We start from the raw sequence: 17269 nt of genomic DNA on the forward strand, positions 1-17269 counted from the left end.
CATAATTTCTCTTCGTCCGTCTTGTCAGCTCCTCCTGTACTAGACCGAGAAGAACCATGATCTCTTCCCTAGGCAGCCGGTATCTGTCACACAGGACATCATCAGGGAGATCTAGTAGGTCCAGATTTAAACGGCGAACAGCATTGGGACGAACTAACTGTCCTCGTGGATTACGGCGTCTTCTCAAACGGCGTCTCTGATTTAAAAACAGTATTCTTTGGACAGCCGCCATATTCCTCGAATGCGCACCATTATCAGCCTTCCAATTGGTTACTTATATACGTTAAGAAAAAAAATTATTTACTTATTTGTTTACTACTACGACTGTCAGACTGGGGAAAACCGTTAATTTAATCCATATGTGTGTGATATGTGTGAATAAAAATTATATTTGTAGGTAATTGTAACTTTTTCTTCACGTGAATACGATTATTTCAACCATATAATAAACCCAAATACTATGAATAAATATGCGCAGGTTAATAAATTAATTTAAATAGTCTGGAATTTAGTCTTTTTTTATTGTTTATTTTTTTATAAATACGTATGCTGAATGCATCTTTAAATGCATTTTTTTAAGGATCAAAAGCGGCCTCTTTCGTTTTTGAGTCAGAACTGCACGTGGATTCCACGTTAAGAAGAACTTAGTTATTTACGAGTGGGTCAGACCACTCGTAAAGTTACGAACGAGTTTAAGTACTACGTTAGTTACGAAGGCTTTCGGGAAACGCTCGTAATTTTAAGATTGTTCGTAAGTACGAAGTTACGAAGTACTTAGCGTTAAGAACGTTTTGGGAAACGCACCCCAGAACATAGTGGTAAAGATCTTGTTGCATTCATACACATCAGTATTAGTGAGGTCGGATAATCATGGTAAAAGATCGGTTCTGGATTACAAATGCCATTTTAGAGGTATAGGCTGAACATCTATTACATAGATCAGTGTTGGGGAGGTTTATACTCGTTTTGCCAAACTGAACATCACATCAGGTAAAAGTTGTGGAAAGTCCTTCTAATTAATGCATTTTGGTACCTTAAGTTGCACCTATTGCTAAAACAGATGTGCAAATGGACAAACAAACACAGCTTTTCTAATCCCCGAAGAGAGGTACCTCCTATAGAATAGGACCTGTTGGCCCCATGCTTGGGAAGTGGGGTAGTGCTCATTTGACACCCTGACCTCTAAATACTTTGGCTTTTATACATATGTTAAATATTCCAGGTATGCTTCATTATTGAATATTGACAGGTCTACCCACCTGAGTGCAGTCCGATGCGGATTCTGACTTTTACGGTGGGCATGTGTCTCATCTTGAACGTCCCGATGCAGGACAAGATGTCCAGAGACATGTTGGCCATCTCTGCAGCATGCCGCTTTCCATTGCGGTTTGGGACTCCAGACGCCACCATGTACGCATCTCCAATAGTTTCTACCTGTCATCCCAAACACAGCAGATGAGTACGACACACAAACATGGAGAGCTGAACACAATCAGCTGACAGACAGACAGGTCTACTTACAAACTAATCCACCACTCATACACGCACATATACTTTATTAGAATCTTTAATATATTCCTTTATAACTGCTATTTGACAACATTTGTTGTAAACATGCAATACAAATACACTTGAATTAAACTGAATGAAATACCTTTGTTATTAAATGCTGTCCTCTATTTAAAGCACTATTGCAGAGGGTAGAATTTTCCCCAACCTGCTTCTGTGCAGACAGTCTGTAGACTGTCTGTTTTGTGACTGGTATATATATAAAAAAAATATATATATAATATATATATAAAAAATGATTTGTATGCTCAAGCAATGTTCAGGTTCGACTCAAGCTGTTTAACTGTGTTTATTCAACTTAATAACGATACCTTAAAAGCATTTAGTTGAGTTCAATAAACCCAATTAAATTGCTTGTTATCAAATTAAGTCATTATGTTAGTATGTTTTTTAACACCTGCATTTTAGTGTTTATTATTAGGGCTGGGCCATATTATATTGTATGGAATAATATCGCAAACATTCTGACATATAAAAAAAATATGTAAAAAAATAATAAAACAACTTTATATTGTGGTAATAGCAATACTCCTAAAAGATGTTTATTTTGTATATGTCTTGCTATTTACTGTATTGACTTTTAATAGTTTGTGTGCAGTTTATATTAATGCACTAACATGCTGCACTTGAATTTTGTGGTAGATTTTCTTTATTTTTGTTACATTTTTATATTGTTACACTATTAAAAAGTTTTAATGTTTTGTCATATTGCCAAGAACATCGTTATAATAAAATAAAGTTATATTATTTTAGGGCTATATCGCCCCACCCCTAGTTTATATAGAGTAATTGCATTCAATTACAGACTAAAATGGTACCCTGTAGAAGAGATGTTTTAGGCACGTCCCAAATACTCAGTTTTTACTTGTGGTGACCTGATCTTACTTCAAACTGACCTAAATCAGATACAACAGCTCTGAACAATAAGCCAATAATAAAATGTTCTCATGTTTTAATGTGATATATTTTGATATTGGTTATTATGTACTTATTTAATCTTGTGTTTGGCTACTCCTAGGTCTAACTCTGCTGGGGTAATAGCCTGAGTAGACCTTTCAGTAGTGCGCAGGTGGGCCGAGCTGATTGGCTGTGTGGTGAGAGGGTACTGGTGCTTACCTTGTAGACATCATGCATGCCAATGATGGAGTCGAAGGATGTGTAGAGGTCATTGAGCAGGTCCACAACCTCGATGGGGTCACTCAGGGCTGAGATGGTGGTAAAGCCCACGATGTCACTGAAGTAAAGCGTAACCTCTGAGAAATGCTCTGGTACCACAGGCTTCCCTGTTTTCAGAGCCAGGGCCACGGACCTGAGAGAACGGAGGGATGTCAATAAATAGATTGGCAGCATTGTGCATTTGCGTGAAGCTCAGCGGACTGAGATTTGAAGCAGAAGCACAAATTGGCCTAAGTGCAATAATTCTTAATTTTTTCATATATCTAAATTAAAATGAATTTTATATGAAAGCACTGATGTTAAAAGTATTAATGGCCTGTTGTAGAGTGAGTGTGTGTAGTGGGGCAGCTTGTGTTTGTGAGTGAAACTCACTTGGGCAACATCTGAGCCACCAGGGCGTCAGTTTTCTGTCTCTCAACCTCCAGCTCTTCTGTTCTCTCCCGGATCAGATCCTCTAGGTTAGTGGAGTACTGCTCCAACATGCGCAGCATGGAGTCTATGATGTTCGTCTTCTTCCCTTTACTGATGGTCTTAAACTGCAACAACACAGAGAGAGAGGTCCATCATCAAAAGTAGCTGGAATTAAAAAAAATGATTTATTTGACAAAATGTTATGGAATGTAAATCAAATGAAAATTGGGATTCGTAGCACGGTTGTCTGACAAAACAGGAAAACAAACATCACAAAAATTAAATGATTAGGTAAAATGGATATATAATAACTTTAGACCTCTGACACTGCAAATGATGTACAGCCCAGCTTTCTCAGTTTAGGACAGTTCTGCATACGTGAAAAACCCAAGGTTTCTGAACCTTTTTTAATGTAGAACGCCCTGCCCTGAACATTCCAATGGTTTCCAGCTCTAACACATTATGTCTTACTTAGAAAAGGCATGTTAATGAGCTGATTAGCTGGATGGATATGTTGAGAGCAGGGTTAACATGTGGGCTGGGAACCACTTCTCTAAAACGTACAGTGTATGTGTGTGTGTTGGTCTATATGTGTGTGTGTTGTGTGTACCTGTTTGAAGATTTCCTCAAATGTGGGTCTGAGGTCAGGCTCTTCGCTCCAGGCCTGCTTCATCAACTGAATCACCTCTAGTGGAGCCTCATCCACTGATACGGTTGGCCGGCACAGAGGAGGAGGAGAGCGTACCTTGTCTACAATCTCTGCACACACACACAGAGAGAAAATAAATATTAACAACTTTAATAAGTTCTTAGATAGACAGTTGTGTATGTCTATTATTCAACTACTTTAAGGTGCTGCCATTGCTAATATAGATATCATCTAATTCCTTGTCTAATTCAGACGTATTACCAGTAGAATCGGACTTCCTAGACATTTATCTATAGGCACTATGCCTAATGACAAGCAGTAATGTCATAGTTACTTCGAAAAGGTGATCTAAGTACTGATTACGCCTTTTAAAATTAACTTTTACTTTAACTATTACTTGATTTTAAGAGTAACGAATTTAGATTACAAGTTACTTAATTAGTTACATTCAGCAGCTGCCGACAACCAAACTCACTTTACTAGAAGCTTTGATCCACCTTTGGAACTTGTTCTATAAGTGTGCTGCTGCGACTCCAAACGTTTCTTAAATTTGACGTTATGTTTTCAAAGCTAGATAACACTTTGTCTCCAGCACAGAGGGAACAACCAACCTTGATTTTGTCACGTTTAGCTGATACAAACTCAAAATAGTGTCTGTATTTTCAGCTAGAACATGTGTGTTGCATAGGCCAGACGTCACTCCCCGAGACGCATGAAGAAATTAAAAATATACAGTAAAGAATCTACCGTAATGTCCTGTGTTTACTGACTGTTAAAACATGCACTGTTGTGTTTAGGATATAAGACAAGCGTGTGATAGGGGAGCCGGGCAGGGGAGTGCGGGGTTTCTGTGAGTGTGTGTGTGAGGAGCAGAGGAAGGGAGGCTCGCTGTGTGTGCGTGTGTGTGTGTAAGTCTGTGTGTTTGTGAGGTGGAAAGAGAGGGGTGCTCGCTGTGTGTGTGTGTGTAAGTGTGTGTTTTTAGCCCGAGTGCTAGTTTTAGCCTGTTAGCTTGTTAGCTTGCAAGCCTATTGTTATTTTGATGTGGTTGCAGCTGACAGTTCCAGCAATAAAGTGACGACTGTAAACGTCTATTTTCACCCATCCTTTCAACACGCCCAGCTGGATCTACAATATCTTTTGTCTAAGTAGGCTATAAAGTCCTCCCACCAGCAGCTATGGAGCAGCTATGGAGCAGTGGAACTGTGTTAAAATTGGTGGCTTTTAAAAAGGAGATCTGAATCACATCAACAGTGTGTGCATTCACAGTGTGCTCAGTGTATATCTACAGTTAGTTTTTCAACAGTGTGCTTGTAATACCTTGTGGGGGCATGTCCAGCATGCAGAAAGGAGCACTGCGGGAGATGACCTCCTGCATTATGATGGAGAAGCTGTAGACATCTCCTGGGTATGTGCCCGTCTTCATCAGCTTTGCACTGCGGAGCAGCTCTGGGGAGGTCCATAACAGATCTAGACAGACAGAGAGTTAATGTGTTATTCTATTATAATAGGTATATAGATGTCTTTTTTACTTTAGGAAGAAAAAGGAGAAGAGAAAGATTTAACTATTTCCTTCTATCTCTTACTATGTGCAATAAAAATGAATGTACTGGGGAATCATGCTAAAATAATAGTGTTAAACTAACACACGCTAATGGAACAGATTAATATAATTGTGTATTAAAATATATTTTTTTATTTTACTTCCTGTAAAATAAAAAACATTAAACATTAATGCATAATTGGCTGTGTACATGATGTACATGAAACAGACAGTACACGTGGCTACACGTGGCTATGGCTATGTGTGCACACACACACACTCACACACAACTGTGTCTTACCCTCTGGTTTGCTCTCTTCCTGGGAGATGTTTTGGGAGATCATAATTTCATTCAAGCCGTAATCTGTCACCTTCAGAACGAAGCGTCCATCTACCACACAGTTCCGAGACTTCAGGCGGCCATGAATGATGGCCCGATGATGCAGGTACTTCATTCCCTAGTAGAGGATGAAGGTTATAGAGGAAAGAAGAGTGACTGAGTGAGTGAGTGAGTGAGTGAGTTGAGTAACTAGAGAGATGAGGTGACAACCCTTATTATACCACAGTTAGTTCCAACCCTGCAATGTGATTGGCTAAGGGGGGCCTGTGAGTGCCGTTAACAGCCGGTAATGTACTGTTACCGAAGCTCTCCATGTATTCAATACTCTGCCACATACAGGTAACCTAGCAACAATGCTAGCAACAATGCAGATTTTTCTAAACCAAATAGATTGTATTTTCTCCTCCTCTTTTTCAATAAACAGCAATAATGGAACTGTGGTATAGTCTCAATAATACACTCAAGGTTTGTGCTATAACGTGTACAATTGCATGTTATAGCACTCCCTCTCATGTATTATTGCTTAAGTTTTGTTAATTTCATATTTCTGACCCACACTCTAGTAAGTGTGGGTGTATCCACTCTCTAGGCCTGTGGTAGTGTGAGGACAAGTGGTCAGGAGGTTACCGGAGAGAGGTGATGCAGAGACGTAAAAACAGTCTGGAACCAGGTAAGAATCCCTTTTGAAGTGTTTATTGTGACAAACGAAGCACCCAAAACCAAAAACAAAACGAAACAAAACGAAATGTACAATATTTACACACTATTTACACACTGTCCACTGGTAGGAGTTAAAGGTGGATTGGCAGCTACCACCAAAATGCTAAATCAACAGCTCGAAAAAAACTCCCGTCGGCATACCAGCCACGCTTAACCAATGTGTGACCCCCCAATAGTGTACCCGCCTGCCCTTAAATACTTTTAGCCCACCTCCGGCTAAACCAACAGGCAATTAACTAGTGGGCAGGTGGGTAAGACAACTATACATAATAGGTATTATACAATATTAACATATTTACAGATAATAAAGACATGCATGTATACATTTGGACGTCCAGGTAAGTATTGATAATTATTTTACAATGTTAATGCATTATTTTGTATGTTTCATTTTACACAGGTACCCCCAGGCTCCCCTGCCCCAGAACACCCCTTGGTCTCTACCCAGACCATAAGGACCCGGGTGGCTCGCGCGGCGCCATTTTTACAGGATTCAGGTAAGTACTGTGTTTGTTGTATGAATGTCTGTGTAGGTAAAATGTACATGGGGGTTCTTGGTAGATCATCATCACAAGGCCCCACATGCAAATCCTTTAGGTCAGTGTAGTGTTAATTCACTTTAATGGGATGTGTTAAGAGTCTTCCGACACAATTCTAGTTCCTGTACCATGACCTTTGTCATGACCTTGTCAGTGTATCTCTATAACCAAGCTAAAGGTTGTTTAGCACTTTTTGCTGAAAGGAAAGCTGACATATCTAATTGATTTTTCTAACCCGTGAACTATCCTGCAAAACTTGTAATGTGGTTATAATATGGTTATAATCTGTAGGTATCTTTATCTTCCAGTTTTTAGAAACACTCTCACACACTGAACCTACTCTTGTGAAAAACACTGACAGAACATTATAGATAGACTTAAGTGACTTTAGCCCATTTTTACAATTCTAAAGGAAAAGGACCACAATACGATATCATTTGGATGGTGGTCTATTCTCAGCACAGCACTAACTCCCACATGATAGTATGATTATAGTGTGATTATAGTGTGCACATACTGTACGTATATAGGTAAGTTCTCAGGCACATAAACAAAATCAGTCTGTCTCACCCTGACCAAGTCCAGGAGCAGAGAGGATTTAAACATCCAGTCCAGCCTCATGTCCTCGTTGTTGAGCAGATCTTCCAGGCTTCCTCTTGTGCAGTGTTCCACCACTATCCCAAAAATGCCAGAGTCCAGGAACAACCCCAGGAACAGGTTGAGGTTTTCCTGACGCATGTCCCTGAGCTGCACAGAAGCAGAGAAGAAAACAAGGTCTTAAAAAGTCTTAAAAGTTTTTAAATGGTTTTTGCCAAAAAAGGTCTTAATTTGTATTAAAATATCTAAAATATATCTCTAAAAGGTCTTAAAATGTTAGTGTAAACTGTTACTTTATGTTTGTTAGGAAATACAGGTATCAGAAACTTGTGTGTAGACTCAATATTGGTGTTGTGTGCTTTATGCCATTTTGTTATTGCAAAAGTGGTATTAAAAATTCTAATAAGTGATTACCCTGTGGTAATCAATTTAACGATTTGCCCAACAATAGTTTAAATTCCTGTTATAGAATTACCTATATTATTTAAACAAGTTTACTTACTTTTTTAATACAAAAGCTTGATACGAAGCTTGAAGCCTGAGTTCATTTTCAAAAATGGATTAAGATAGCACTTGTTTTTGCAAATAAACTCTTACTCATACATATTGTGTAACCAATGTTACACTCTTTACTCACAGTCTTTACAGTCAATGTGTAGAAACTAAGCTACAAAAAATGCCTGCTTTGAAATCACCATTTATGTGAGGGCACAAAAATCAACACGTTTACAGACATTTTAGCCCCGCCCTTTCACACTGAGGTTATATGGAGTATACACAGACTGCAATAAAGCACAGAGTTAGCTGTTGTGTCTCTTTTTCTCACCTTAATAAAGTTCTTTTGGGCACTGTCGTTGATATCTGTGACAGATGATCCATTGGGACATCTCTTCAACCACACCCAGTCACCCTGTCAAATATAAACCACACATCCACACAAATCATTCACATAGCACCCCCACCTCAGATGTGCTGGCTGTAACAAAATCATCTTATGAAATGCACTTACTGTTTATTCATACAATAGCTCAATGAATCTTCCTGGAGTTTACTGTTTATAAGTATGCAGTAAGCTAATATTTTTAACATGTTCTTAAGTCAGTATATGTCTCAAAGGTTCTGTGTAAACCACTGCTTTTAATAATAAAAAAATATTTTAAATGTAGACGGAGTGTGAAATAGTTAATATTAATCAATAGTTTTTATATCCCCTATTGCATGTATGGCATTTGGCATAGTGACAATAGTTCGTGCTTTATCTGCTGCAGAAAGTTCTATTATACTGGCAATATACTTTTCTACAGGTTTTAGACAGTCTGTGTCAGCAAAAGGTGCAACTTAAAGTAGCTAAATGTAGTCATTAGAGGGGGTGTCCACAAACATTCAGACGTATACTGTTTTAAATATTTAAAATGACAAATATATTTCAATATTCTTAGATATTTTGTGATTTTGATTTGAAGCAAATAAAAGAAAAACAAAAGTTTTAAAGTTTAGTAAAGAATGTAATTTAAGAATATAAATAAGAATGAAAATATTCGGGTAATTCATTATGTAATTATGCTACATAGTAATTACATTTAGTTAATAAGTAATGTCAGGCTAATATTGAACAAAACTGCGATATATTTGGATGTCTACCTCAAACACAGCCACACTGGAGCTTTCAGGAGTGGATGTGATGTAGCTGCGCCCTGAAACTGAGTGGTGAGGGGTCTTCACATCTAACTGACTCTTCACTAAACTGTCTTCATTCAGTTTCTACAGACAGAAAGAGAGAGAGAGAGAGAGAGAGAGAGAGACAGAGAGAGGGATTTATCCAATATGAGGAAAAACACAAAGTTATTAAAATAGAACAAAATAAGTAAATGAGATATATAAAAGGAAAATTTGATAATAAATAATCCAATAATACAGAAAAAGAAAGAGAAAGAATTACAAACCTTTTTGCTGAGTTGTGTGTTGATAAAGACCAGGTCGTCCAATGTGAGCACCAGCTTCGGTGTGGATCCAACTCCACCTCCTCCACCTCCAAACGCTCCTAAAATACCCACCTGGCCACTTCCTCTACACACACACACACACACACACACAGATAATCAGAAAAAAACATAAGCATTTGTTTAACACAAAATCAATCACGTCACAGAGACCCTGTTTACCCCCGGTAACTCCAAGTGTCTTGAGTATCAGCAATAACTGATATCTAGATAATTCCCATAAAGGGTGTAAACACACCCGAGACACATTTAAAACATACAAATTACATGTATTTTACTCCACATTTACCCTCTTTGCTTTACTTTTACACTCCTTGCTTAATCTTTGTACACTCCACTTCACTTTTACACTCTTCACCTCACTTTCACATTCTCTGCTTCATTTCTGTACATTCCACTTTACACTTTCACATTCTCTGCTTCATTTCTGTACACTCCACTTTATGTTTACACTCTTCACCACACTTTCACATTCTCTGCTTCATTTCCGTACACTCCACTTTATATTTACACTCTTCTCCTCACTTTCACATTCTCTGCTTCATTTCCGAACACTCCACTTTATATTTACACTCTTCTCCTCCTTTTCACATTCTCTGCTTCATTTCCGTACACTCCACTTTAAGTTTACACTCTTCACCCAACTTTCACAGTCTTTGATCATTTTTTACACTTTCTGCTTCATTTTCACAAACTCCACTTCACTTTTACATTCTTCACCTCCCTTTCACACTCTGTCTCATTTCCGTACACTCCACTTCACTTCTACACTGTTCACTTTCACAATCTTCGATTCTTTTTAACACTCTCCGCTTCATTTTCATTCACTTCACTTCACATTTACACTTTCCACCTTAATTTCAAACTCTCTACTTTATTTTTGTACACTCCATTTCACTTTACACTCAGCATTTCAATGTACTTCACACGTTTCTATTTTGCACTATTCATTATATACTAACATACTTCCACTAAACTATTAGCCAAAGAAACAGGCTCTTACTTCATGTGATAGAGGAAAACACTAGCAGCCACCATAGCGCAGAGGAGGAGGAAGAGGAAAAAGAAAGTCACGCCATCCATACCTGTCCAAAAGAGAGGGAAAGGAGGGAGAAAAAGAGGGTAGAGGAAGTAAATCTCTGTAGTCTACAGAAAAAAATGTAATATTTCAATATAATTTTGTCATAATGTAATTTTATATTGCATTTTTTTTTTCAAATTCTTAGAAGCTATTTTCTATATTTTAGGTAGTTGCAGTATATATAGCAAATGTAGTACTATTTGTCAGTGCCATTGTCAGTACACTCTCAAAACAGAAGTGTTAAAAAACGTCTAATATTGTGTTACCCGTATTTTTAGCACTATAAGGCGCACCAGATTATAAAACGCACTAACAATGAACATCTACTTTCTGGTCTATTTGCATACACAAGGTGCATTAGATTATAAAGTGCATTATGCAACACTAGTAAGGATGTTTTCCTTCTAATTCAGTGACGAAACAAAACTGTAATTCTTAAAAAAACAAGTCAAACGAGCACTGGATGTTAATCTACACAGATTTCTCTCCTGAAGACTGTTTATTTGAGTGAGTAAAGTGCTTCTGTTTACTTCCACTAAAGCTGGGTGTAGCAGCATTAGCATTAGCAGCTAACTGCTAGCGCTAGCCATGACCCTGAGGAACACTGAGGAACCCTGAATGTTTTGGTAAGCCAGTGTGAAATCAGCTAGCAGTTCAACCACCGTAGATTATTTTAACACGATAAACACGCAGACTACAGTCCGATATACTCACCTCTGAACTGTGAAAGAGCTAGCGCTTAACATGGTTAGTGGCTAATACTGCTGTAGAACTTAACTGAAACTCCTGTATAACTCTGTACTTCAGCAGAGTGGCTTTACTCCTCCTTACAACCTGACTGGCAGAATTCATTCATAAGGCGCACTGGATTATAAAGTGCACTGAGGATTTTTGGGAAATTGGGAAATTTGGGAAATTTTTGGGAGTTTATAACACATGATCTGTGTTTCCAGAACAACTTAACACAAAAAAATTCTTCCACAGAGATTAGTGGAGAGTTAATTAAATAAGAACTTGCTAATAAAGGAAAATATATATTCATTCCAATAACCAATCATTTCACTTTTTCCATATGCTGAATTCCTAGGGCTTTACACTCATATTATAGTCAAACCAGTACTGGTAGAGTAACACAGCTGATTAAACACATGAAGTGTAGCAGAATGGTATCTCTCACCGCCGCTGCAGGCCACGTAACTGCTGAACCAGCAGTTGGGGTCAGTGCTGGGTGATGCTCCAGCGAAGTGAATGGACTTGCCCATGTACTTCAGCGCCCCAAACTTGGCGAAGGTGTGCGATGCCTCCAGGGTGTGGGTGCGATACAAGCTGGAGCTCACCCCGTCCGTGTCCAGCACCACATACCGGACCTGCATGCCCTCGCCCTCCTTTCCTGATGACACGTGCTGGTTGAAGCCGTTGAACTCAAAGTTTCCCTCGTTCATTGCTAGAGCATCTCCGGTTACCCAGCGGCCCCCACCGGCCGCCCGGCTCTGCTCCACCGCCATGCCCGTGTAGTACAGCATGTTATAGATAGTGGCAAAGAATGGAGAGACCTTTAGAGAAAAACAGAGAACATCAAATATTATGTTACTGTTTTTCTCAATTATTTACACACAAATACAGATACTTAAGACACAATCACCACAACATGTAACTTACGCACCAACCCCCTGAACCACTTCTGCTAAACTACAAGCAGAATTCCTGTTTTACACTCAAACTGCAGTTATAAACACACTATTTTTAAAACATATATATATATATATATATATATATATATATATATATACATATATATGTTCTCTACAACACCGATACCGATGCCTACTTAGAATAAAGCATACAAGAGCCTTTTGTAATAGAGTAGTTGTTGTGTAGTTGTTAGTGTAAAGTAGTGCAATTTAAACTATTGTTCTTTTTGTCAGAGTAAAATTGGTAGTCATGGTAGATTTGTGGTGCATTCCTGTCATTAACCATTGTGTGGTGTTCATATTTTTGTTACTCGTTTACTTTGTTACTTGTATTAAATTCAGCAAAATTAAGCAATTTTACATTAAAATGCTTTACACATGCTTTCTTCACATAAATTGCAAGCAATATAAACAGCTTACATGGTTAATATTTGCCCTTTACCTTTCTTATGTTACATTTCTTTCAAAAAGTGTTACTCTTTTTTTTATTAGTTGTGTAATAAAATATAAAAGAAAATGAATTAAACTCAAGATATGAGTAGAACATTTGTTTAGTTTCAAATTTACAAATGAAGCAATGTTTATTAGCCTTTGGCCAAACATACAGTATGTATATTTTTTTTTTCACAAAAAATGAGCCAATGCCAATGAGTTTGAGTTAGAAAAAATAATTTTTTAGTATCATTTGATGAAAAATGAAAACGGTTCCCACAGACCCAAACACCACACAAGGGTTAAAATTGTTTAATGTGAGATGTCAGGATGGCCAAAGTTTTTCTCATCTTGGTGTCTCAATAAAACCAACTGTCTTTAATATTTTTACAAGCTTTTGGTTTTGGCTCAGGAAAACTGTAATGTAATTATTTTTAATAACCAGTAGGTGAAATTTTTCCAGCACCAAAAAGGAAGCAACTGTCCATATTTGCTCAACCAGGGTTGTGTGCACATTCTGCAGAATGGCTATTTTTGTTATAACAAACTTCTGCACTTCTTTACACAAAGGCAGCAGTGGCCAAAAGCTGCTTTTGCCAAAAACTGTAGGATATTTATAATGACTGATTGATTTACATTGAAATTCCAATCACTTGCTCAAGTCTATGATGGTCAGTGTGAGTTGTTATATACTTCAACCTTCACACTATTGGTCCTGACACCTGTAGAGACTAATTACTTGCTCCCTGTTTTGCTGCACCTGTATAGTTTAACATTATAGTGATTTTCCACCTTTAGAACCTCCACACACTCCTGGCTCTGCTCCCATGTGTTGTAGGGTTTCCTACATACTGTTTTGAGAATCATTAATGTACAATATAAAATGACCCTAATATGCCTTTCATGTCTTACCTGTTCAGGTGCAGCCGGGCTGCGGATCTCGTAGCTGTCCTGAGCTTCTTTAAAGGCCTCGTAGAAGTTCTGTTCTTCTTGATCTATGGTGATGGTGAGGACTGCATCGTACGCCCGTCGTAGCTTTGTGTCGTTGGCCAGCACGGGGTAGCTGACATTTTTATATGGCAAGGGGTAGAGCAGAGTGTCGTATGGGATGAAGATGTAGCCGCGATCGATCATGCGCATATGGGTCGCCGTGGTCAATAGATTGTATTGGGCTTCTCCACCGAAAAGGACAGAGTTCATGCACATGATGACCACTGCAGAGATAGACATACATACCAATAATTAGACAATCAAATCAAATTCATGAACAGTTAGAGGTATAGTAAAATGTAGTGCATTTTGTTCTAGGGCTAGGACTGCATCAGTCTGAGGTGGTGAGAATTCAACTGCACCAAAGGTTTAGAGCCAGTTTCCAAAATCCAGACTGAGATTACAACTGGATTAAAACAGCTTTTAATGGTGAGTCACCACTAGCATTCATTTAAGTCTGAGAATAGGATTAATTAAATGTCCAGGAAACCGGCTTTTGTTTTCCGAAAATGCTGAGTATGCCTTGGATGGCTCGAAATGTGCAGAGGCGTGTTCTAATTCTCTCAATTAATCATGAATGTGCATTGGGCAACAAACCAATCAGCGTTTCACTTGCCATTTTCTTTAAGAGTCAGGTGTGCTCTGACTTTGGCACATTGCTATCTCAGGGGCGCAACTACCTGGATGCATCGAATGCTTTTAAGCAGAGGAAACTGACATGCTCATTTACACTCATTCATCCGGTTTATTGTTTTTTTAATAGCTGCAACATGCATGCACTATTTGTTTATATACTGTTGTGTGTTCATGTGGGGTGTATGGGTGCAAAGGATGCGGCTGTTGAAAATTCACTGCATATGATAGCAACGGACATCTGACTGTTGACGTCTGTCTAGGTTTTTTCAGTCAGGGATGCACCTGTGTTTTCCATTGCCAAGATAGCAATTCACCAGAAATGTATCTGAATACACCCTGTTTTGAGATTACCGCCCCCACCGGTGTATATATATATATATATATATATATATATATATATATATATATATATATATATATATATATATACATTTACAAACAGCATCACGCAAAAAGCATGAAAATTGACTGTGAGATGAGCATCGTGAAGGGTCTTGTACAGGGTGTAAGATATGTGTTCTAAAATTCAATGACCAAGTTATCACACAGTAATGTTGTTTCTGATGCCATGTGGCACCTGACTATTATGTATGATAATTGTCAAACATTCAAGCTTCAAGATGACTGCTACTACTGGGTTAAGCTTTACTACATAACTTTGACTCATTTTATAGAAAACAGTATGTCAAATAGTGAACCACATGGGTCTACATAGGTCTTTTTTTAAAAATGCATAGAGCATTTCTTTTTTAAAAAGTCAGATTTACTGATTAACTAACAAATTATAAACCCAAAAGTATCATCAAATTAGCACATATAAATCCCACATGTGAGATAGTGAGAAATGAGAAAAATTGATCATTTTGACTTAAAGGCTTAATGTTTTAATAACTTGATAAAGTATGCTATCATTCATTAAATAATTTTACTGAGGCCTGGTGAGTATAAGCTTGTTCTACTTAGCACCATAGCACACGTGCAAAACTGAAGATCCTCACTTCAGACTCCAAAAATGTGTGATCATCTACACTCAGGGCCGCCACTAGCCTTTTGGGTGACCTAAACACAAATGCTTACTACAGTATTATCATTTGAAATTGAAAAATTATACTATGAAAATGGTTTTTATGACATCAGTGGTTTAATTAAATAACAATTTCATTTTCTACTTTAATACGACTTTCAATTGGTGTCTATACATAATGAAACGTTTAAAATATTGTACATTTTACCTGGAAACAGAAAGAAAGGTCTGCATTTCCAAAGAAATAAAAGAAAGATATGAATTTTCAAGATGTAACACAGATAGGTATTTGTCTTTTTGGTGTATATTTGTTGATTAGACCAGGTTAAATTATGTTTATTCTTCTACTTTGAATAGAAGATTTATCTTTTTCTTGAGCAAATATGTTCCTTTTGTTTTGTTTATATCTATTAACATGATCATTTTGTTTTAAATATGTCTTTATTATGATTACTCTTATCAGTGTGTTCTCTCACAACTCTTAGATATGACAATACTTGACATAAGAGACAAAAGACACACCTCTTACACGGTCCGCATTCCGTACTTTCTGCAGAGCCCTCCGAGGACCTTCTTTGTCCGTCTCCATTGTGACCACAGTGCTGACAGGTAGGCCCAGGCTGCGGAGCGAGGAAGCCAGCTCTTGTCCAGTTGCCTCCCAGATATCACTCTCCTCAGACACGATGGACACGTGTGCCCAGCGGAAGAAACGCAGCACAGCAAACAGCACACGGGACGAGAGCGGCAGTGGACGTGTAAATGTAGGGTACACGTCATCCTCCATCTTTGCTGAAAGGCATGCCCAAGACAAGAGGCCTACATTCCAGTTCTTTGTCAGCAGGGCAGCAGAAGAGCAGTAGCCTGGGTTTGCTGGCCCCAGAAAGGCCGAGCCGTAGCCCTCTAGCTCTGCGAATTGCGCCAGGGCCCGGGATGTCTGGCAGTCTTCGTTGATGAGCGTGTAGTCGTACCAGTAGCCCTTGTTGAGGGTGGGGTCCTTGTTCATGCGGCTGACAGCCAATCGAGCAGCCAGGTCGGGCAGAGCCTTGGAGTACAAGGGGTCACATGTCCAGGGTCCCACAAGGGCGATCTTGAAGGTGGCTCCCCAGGCTTCACAGGGCAAGTAAGAGATCATAACTAGAGGCAGGAGGAGCCAGTTGCCCCACAAGCCATGGCCCCGCAGTACCCGGTTTGAAGGCATAGGTGTGTCACTCTGTAAGTCCTGTTGGGTACTTCTCGCTACTTTTCGCCGTCTCCTCGGTTTCACAGAAGGTCCTTGGTGCCATCGTGGATGGTGTGACTGCCAGAGTAAGCTAGTAATGTCCTTATGGGTGGCCATTGTGAATGCTGTTGCTACGACTCAGGGATAAATTGAAAAGGTAGTGGAACAGGAGGTGTGTGTTTGTGTGTAAGTGTCAGTGTGTTGTGGTGTGAGTGTGTGGCTGTGTCCTTAGAGGACAAAATGGTGGTAAAAGCCAGACTGGGTGTCCTTTGGCCGTTAATGGGGTGCTAGCCTAACACTGGGTCAGACATTGCACAATACCCAGCCATTCCTTAAAAATGGTGAAGTATGAGTCCATGTGTTTGAGGCCATAATTGAGATATAGGTGTGAGGCAAAGGAAGGGACAAAGGGAAGAACGGGAGGAAAAAGACAGAAATGTAGATGTTTAGATTACATTAAGCAAAGGCAGCAGACATTGGATGAAGGTATTCAATTTCCTTATTCAAACGTATGCCATTTGGCAGACACTTTTATGCAGAACTCTGAAGCCTAGTCTTGGGGATCAGCTGCCCTTGCCATTTTGGAGAGCCAATATTTGTGTCCTACAGCAATGATATGTAATATTCTCTTTTGATATACTGAGATTTTGACATC

At 38.7% G+C, this 17269-nt stretch overlaps 2 protein-coding genes across 3 annotated transcripts in view; one reads left to right on the plus strand and one right to left on the minus strand.

Annotated features, from left to right (window-relative positions):
* Positions 1–17269, plus strand: part of gnb2 (guanine nucleotide binding protein (G protein), beta polypeptide 2) — a 411910-nt gene that overhangs the window by 286787 nt on the left and 107854 nt on the right. The window lies entirely within an intron of this gene.
* Positions 1–17269, minus strand: part of gucy2d (guanylate cyclase 2D, retinal) — a 31840-nt gene that overhangs the window by 9927 nt on the left and 4644 nt on the right. For both annotated transcript variants that reach the window (XM_049475138.1, XM_049475135.1), the window contains 14 exons: positions 15918–16945; positions 13658–13959; positions 11800–12175; positions 10545–10626; positions 9485–9608; positions 9183–9302; positions 8368–8451; positions 7515–7691; positions 5647–5803; positions 5123–5272; positions 3767–3915; positions 3118–3281; positions 2686–2878; positions 1260–1434 (listed from right to left, as the gene is read on the minus strand). In XM_049475138.1, coding sequence (XP_049331095.1) covers positions 1260–1434; positions 2686–2878; positions 3118–3281; positions 3767–3915; positions 5123–5272; positions 5647–5803; positions 7515–7691; positions 8368–8451; positions 9183–9302; positions 9485–9608; positions 10545–10626; positions 11800–12175; positions 13658–13959; positions 15918–16731 — 3067 coding nt within the window. In that variant the 5' untranslated portion in view covers positions 16732–16945. The remainder of the gene's footprint in view (positions 1–1259; positions 1435–2685; positions 2879–3117; positions 3282–3766; positions 3916–5122; positions 5273–5646; positions 5804–7514; positions 7692–8367; positions 8452–9182; positions 9303–9484; positions 9609–10544; positions 10627–11799; positions 12176–13657; positions 13960–15917; positions 16946–17269) is intronic.

This window comes from Astyanax mexicanus, chromosome 1, assembly GCF_023375975.1.
Source record: "Astyanax mexicanus isolate ESR-SI-001 chromosome 1, AstMex3_surface, whole genome shotgun sequence".
Classification (NCBI taxonomy): domain Eukaryota; kingdom Metazoa; phylum Chordata; class Actinopteri; order Characiformes; family Acestrorhamphidae; genus Astyanax; species Astyanax mexicanus.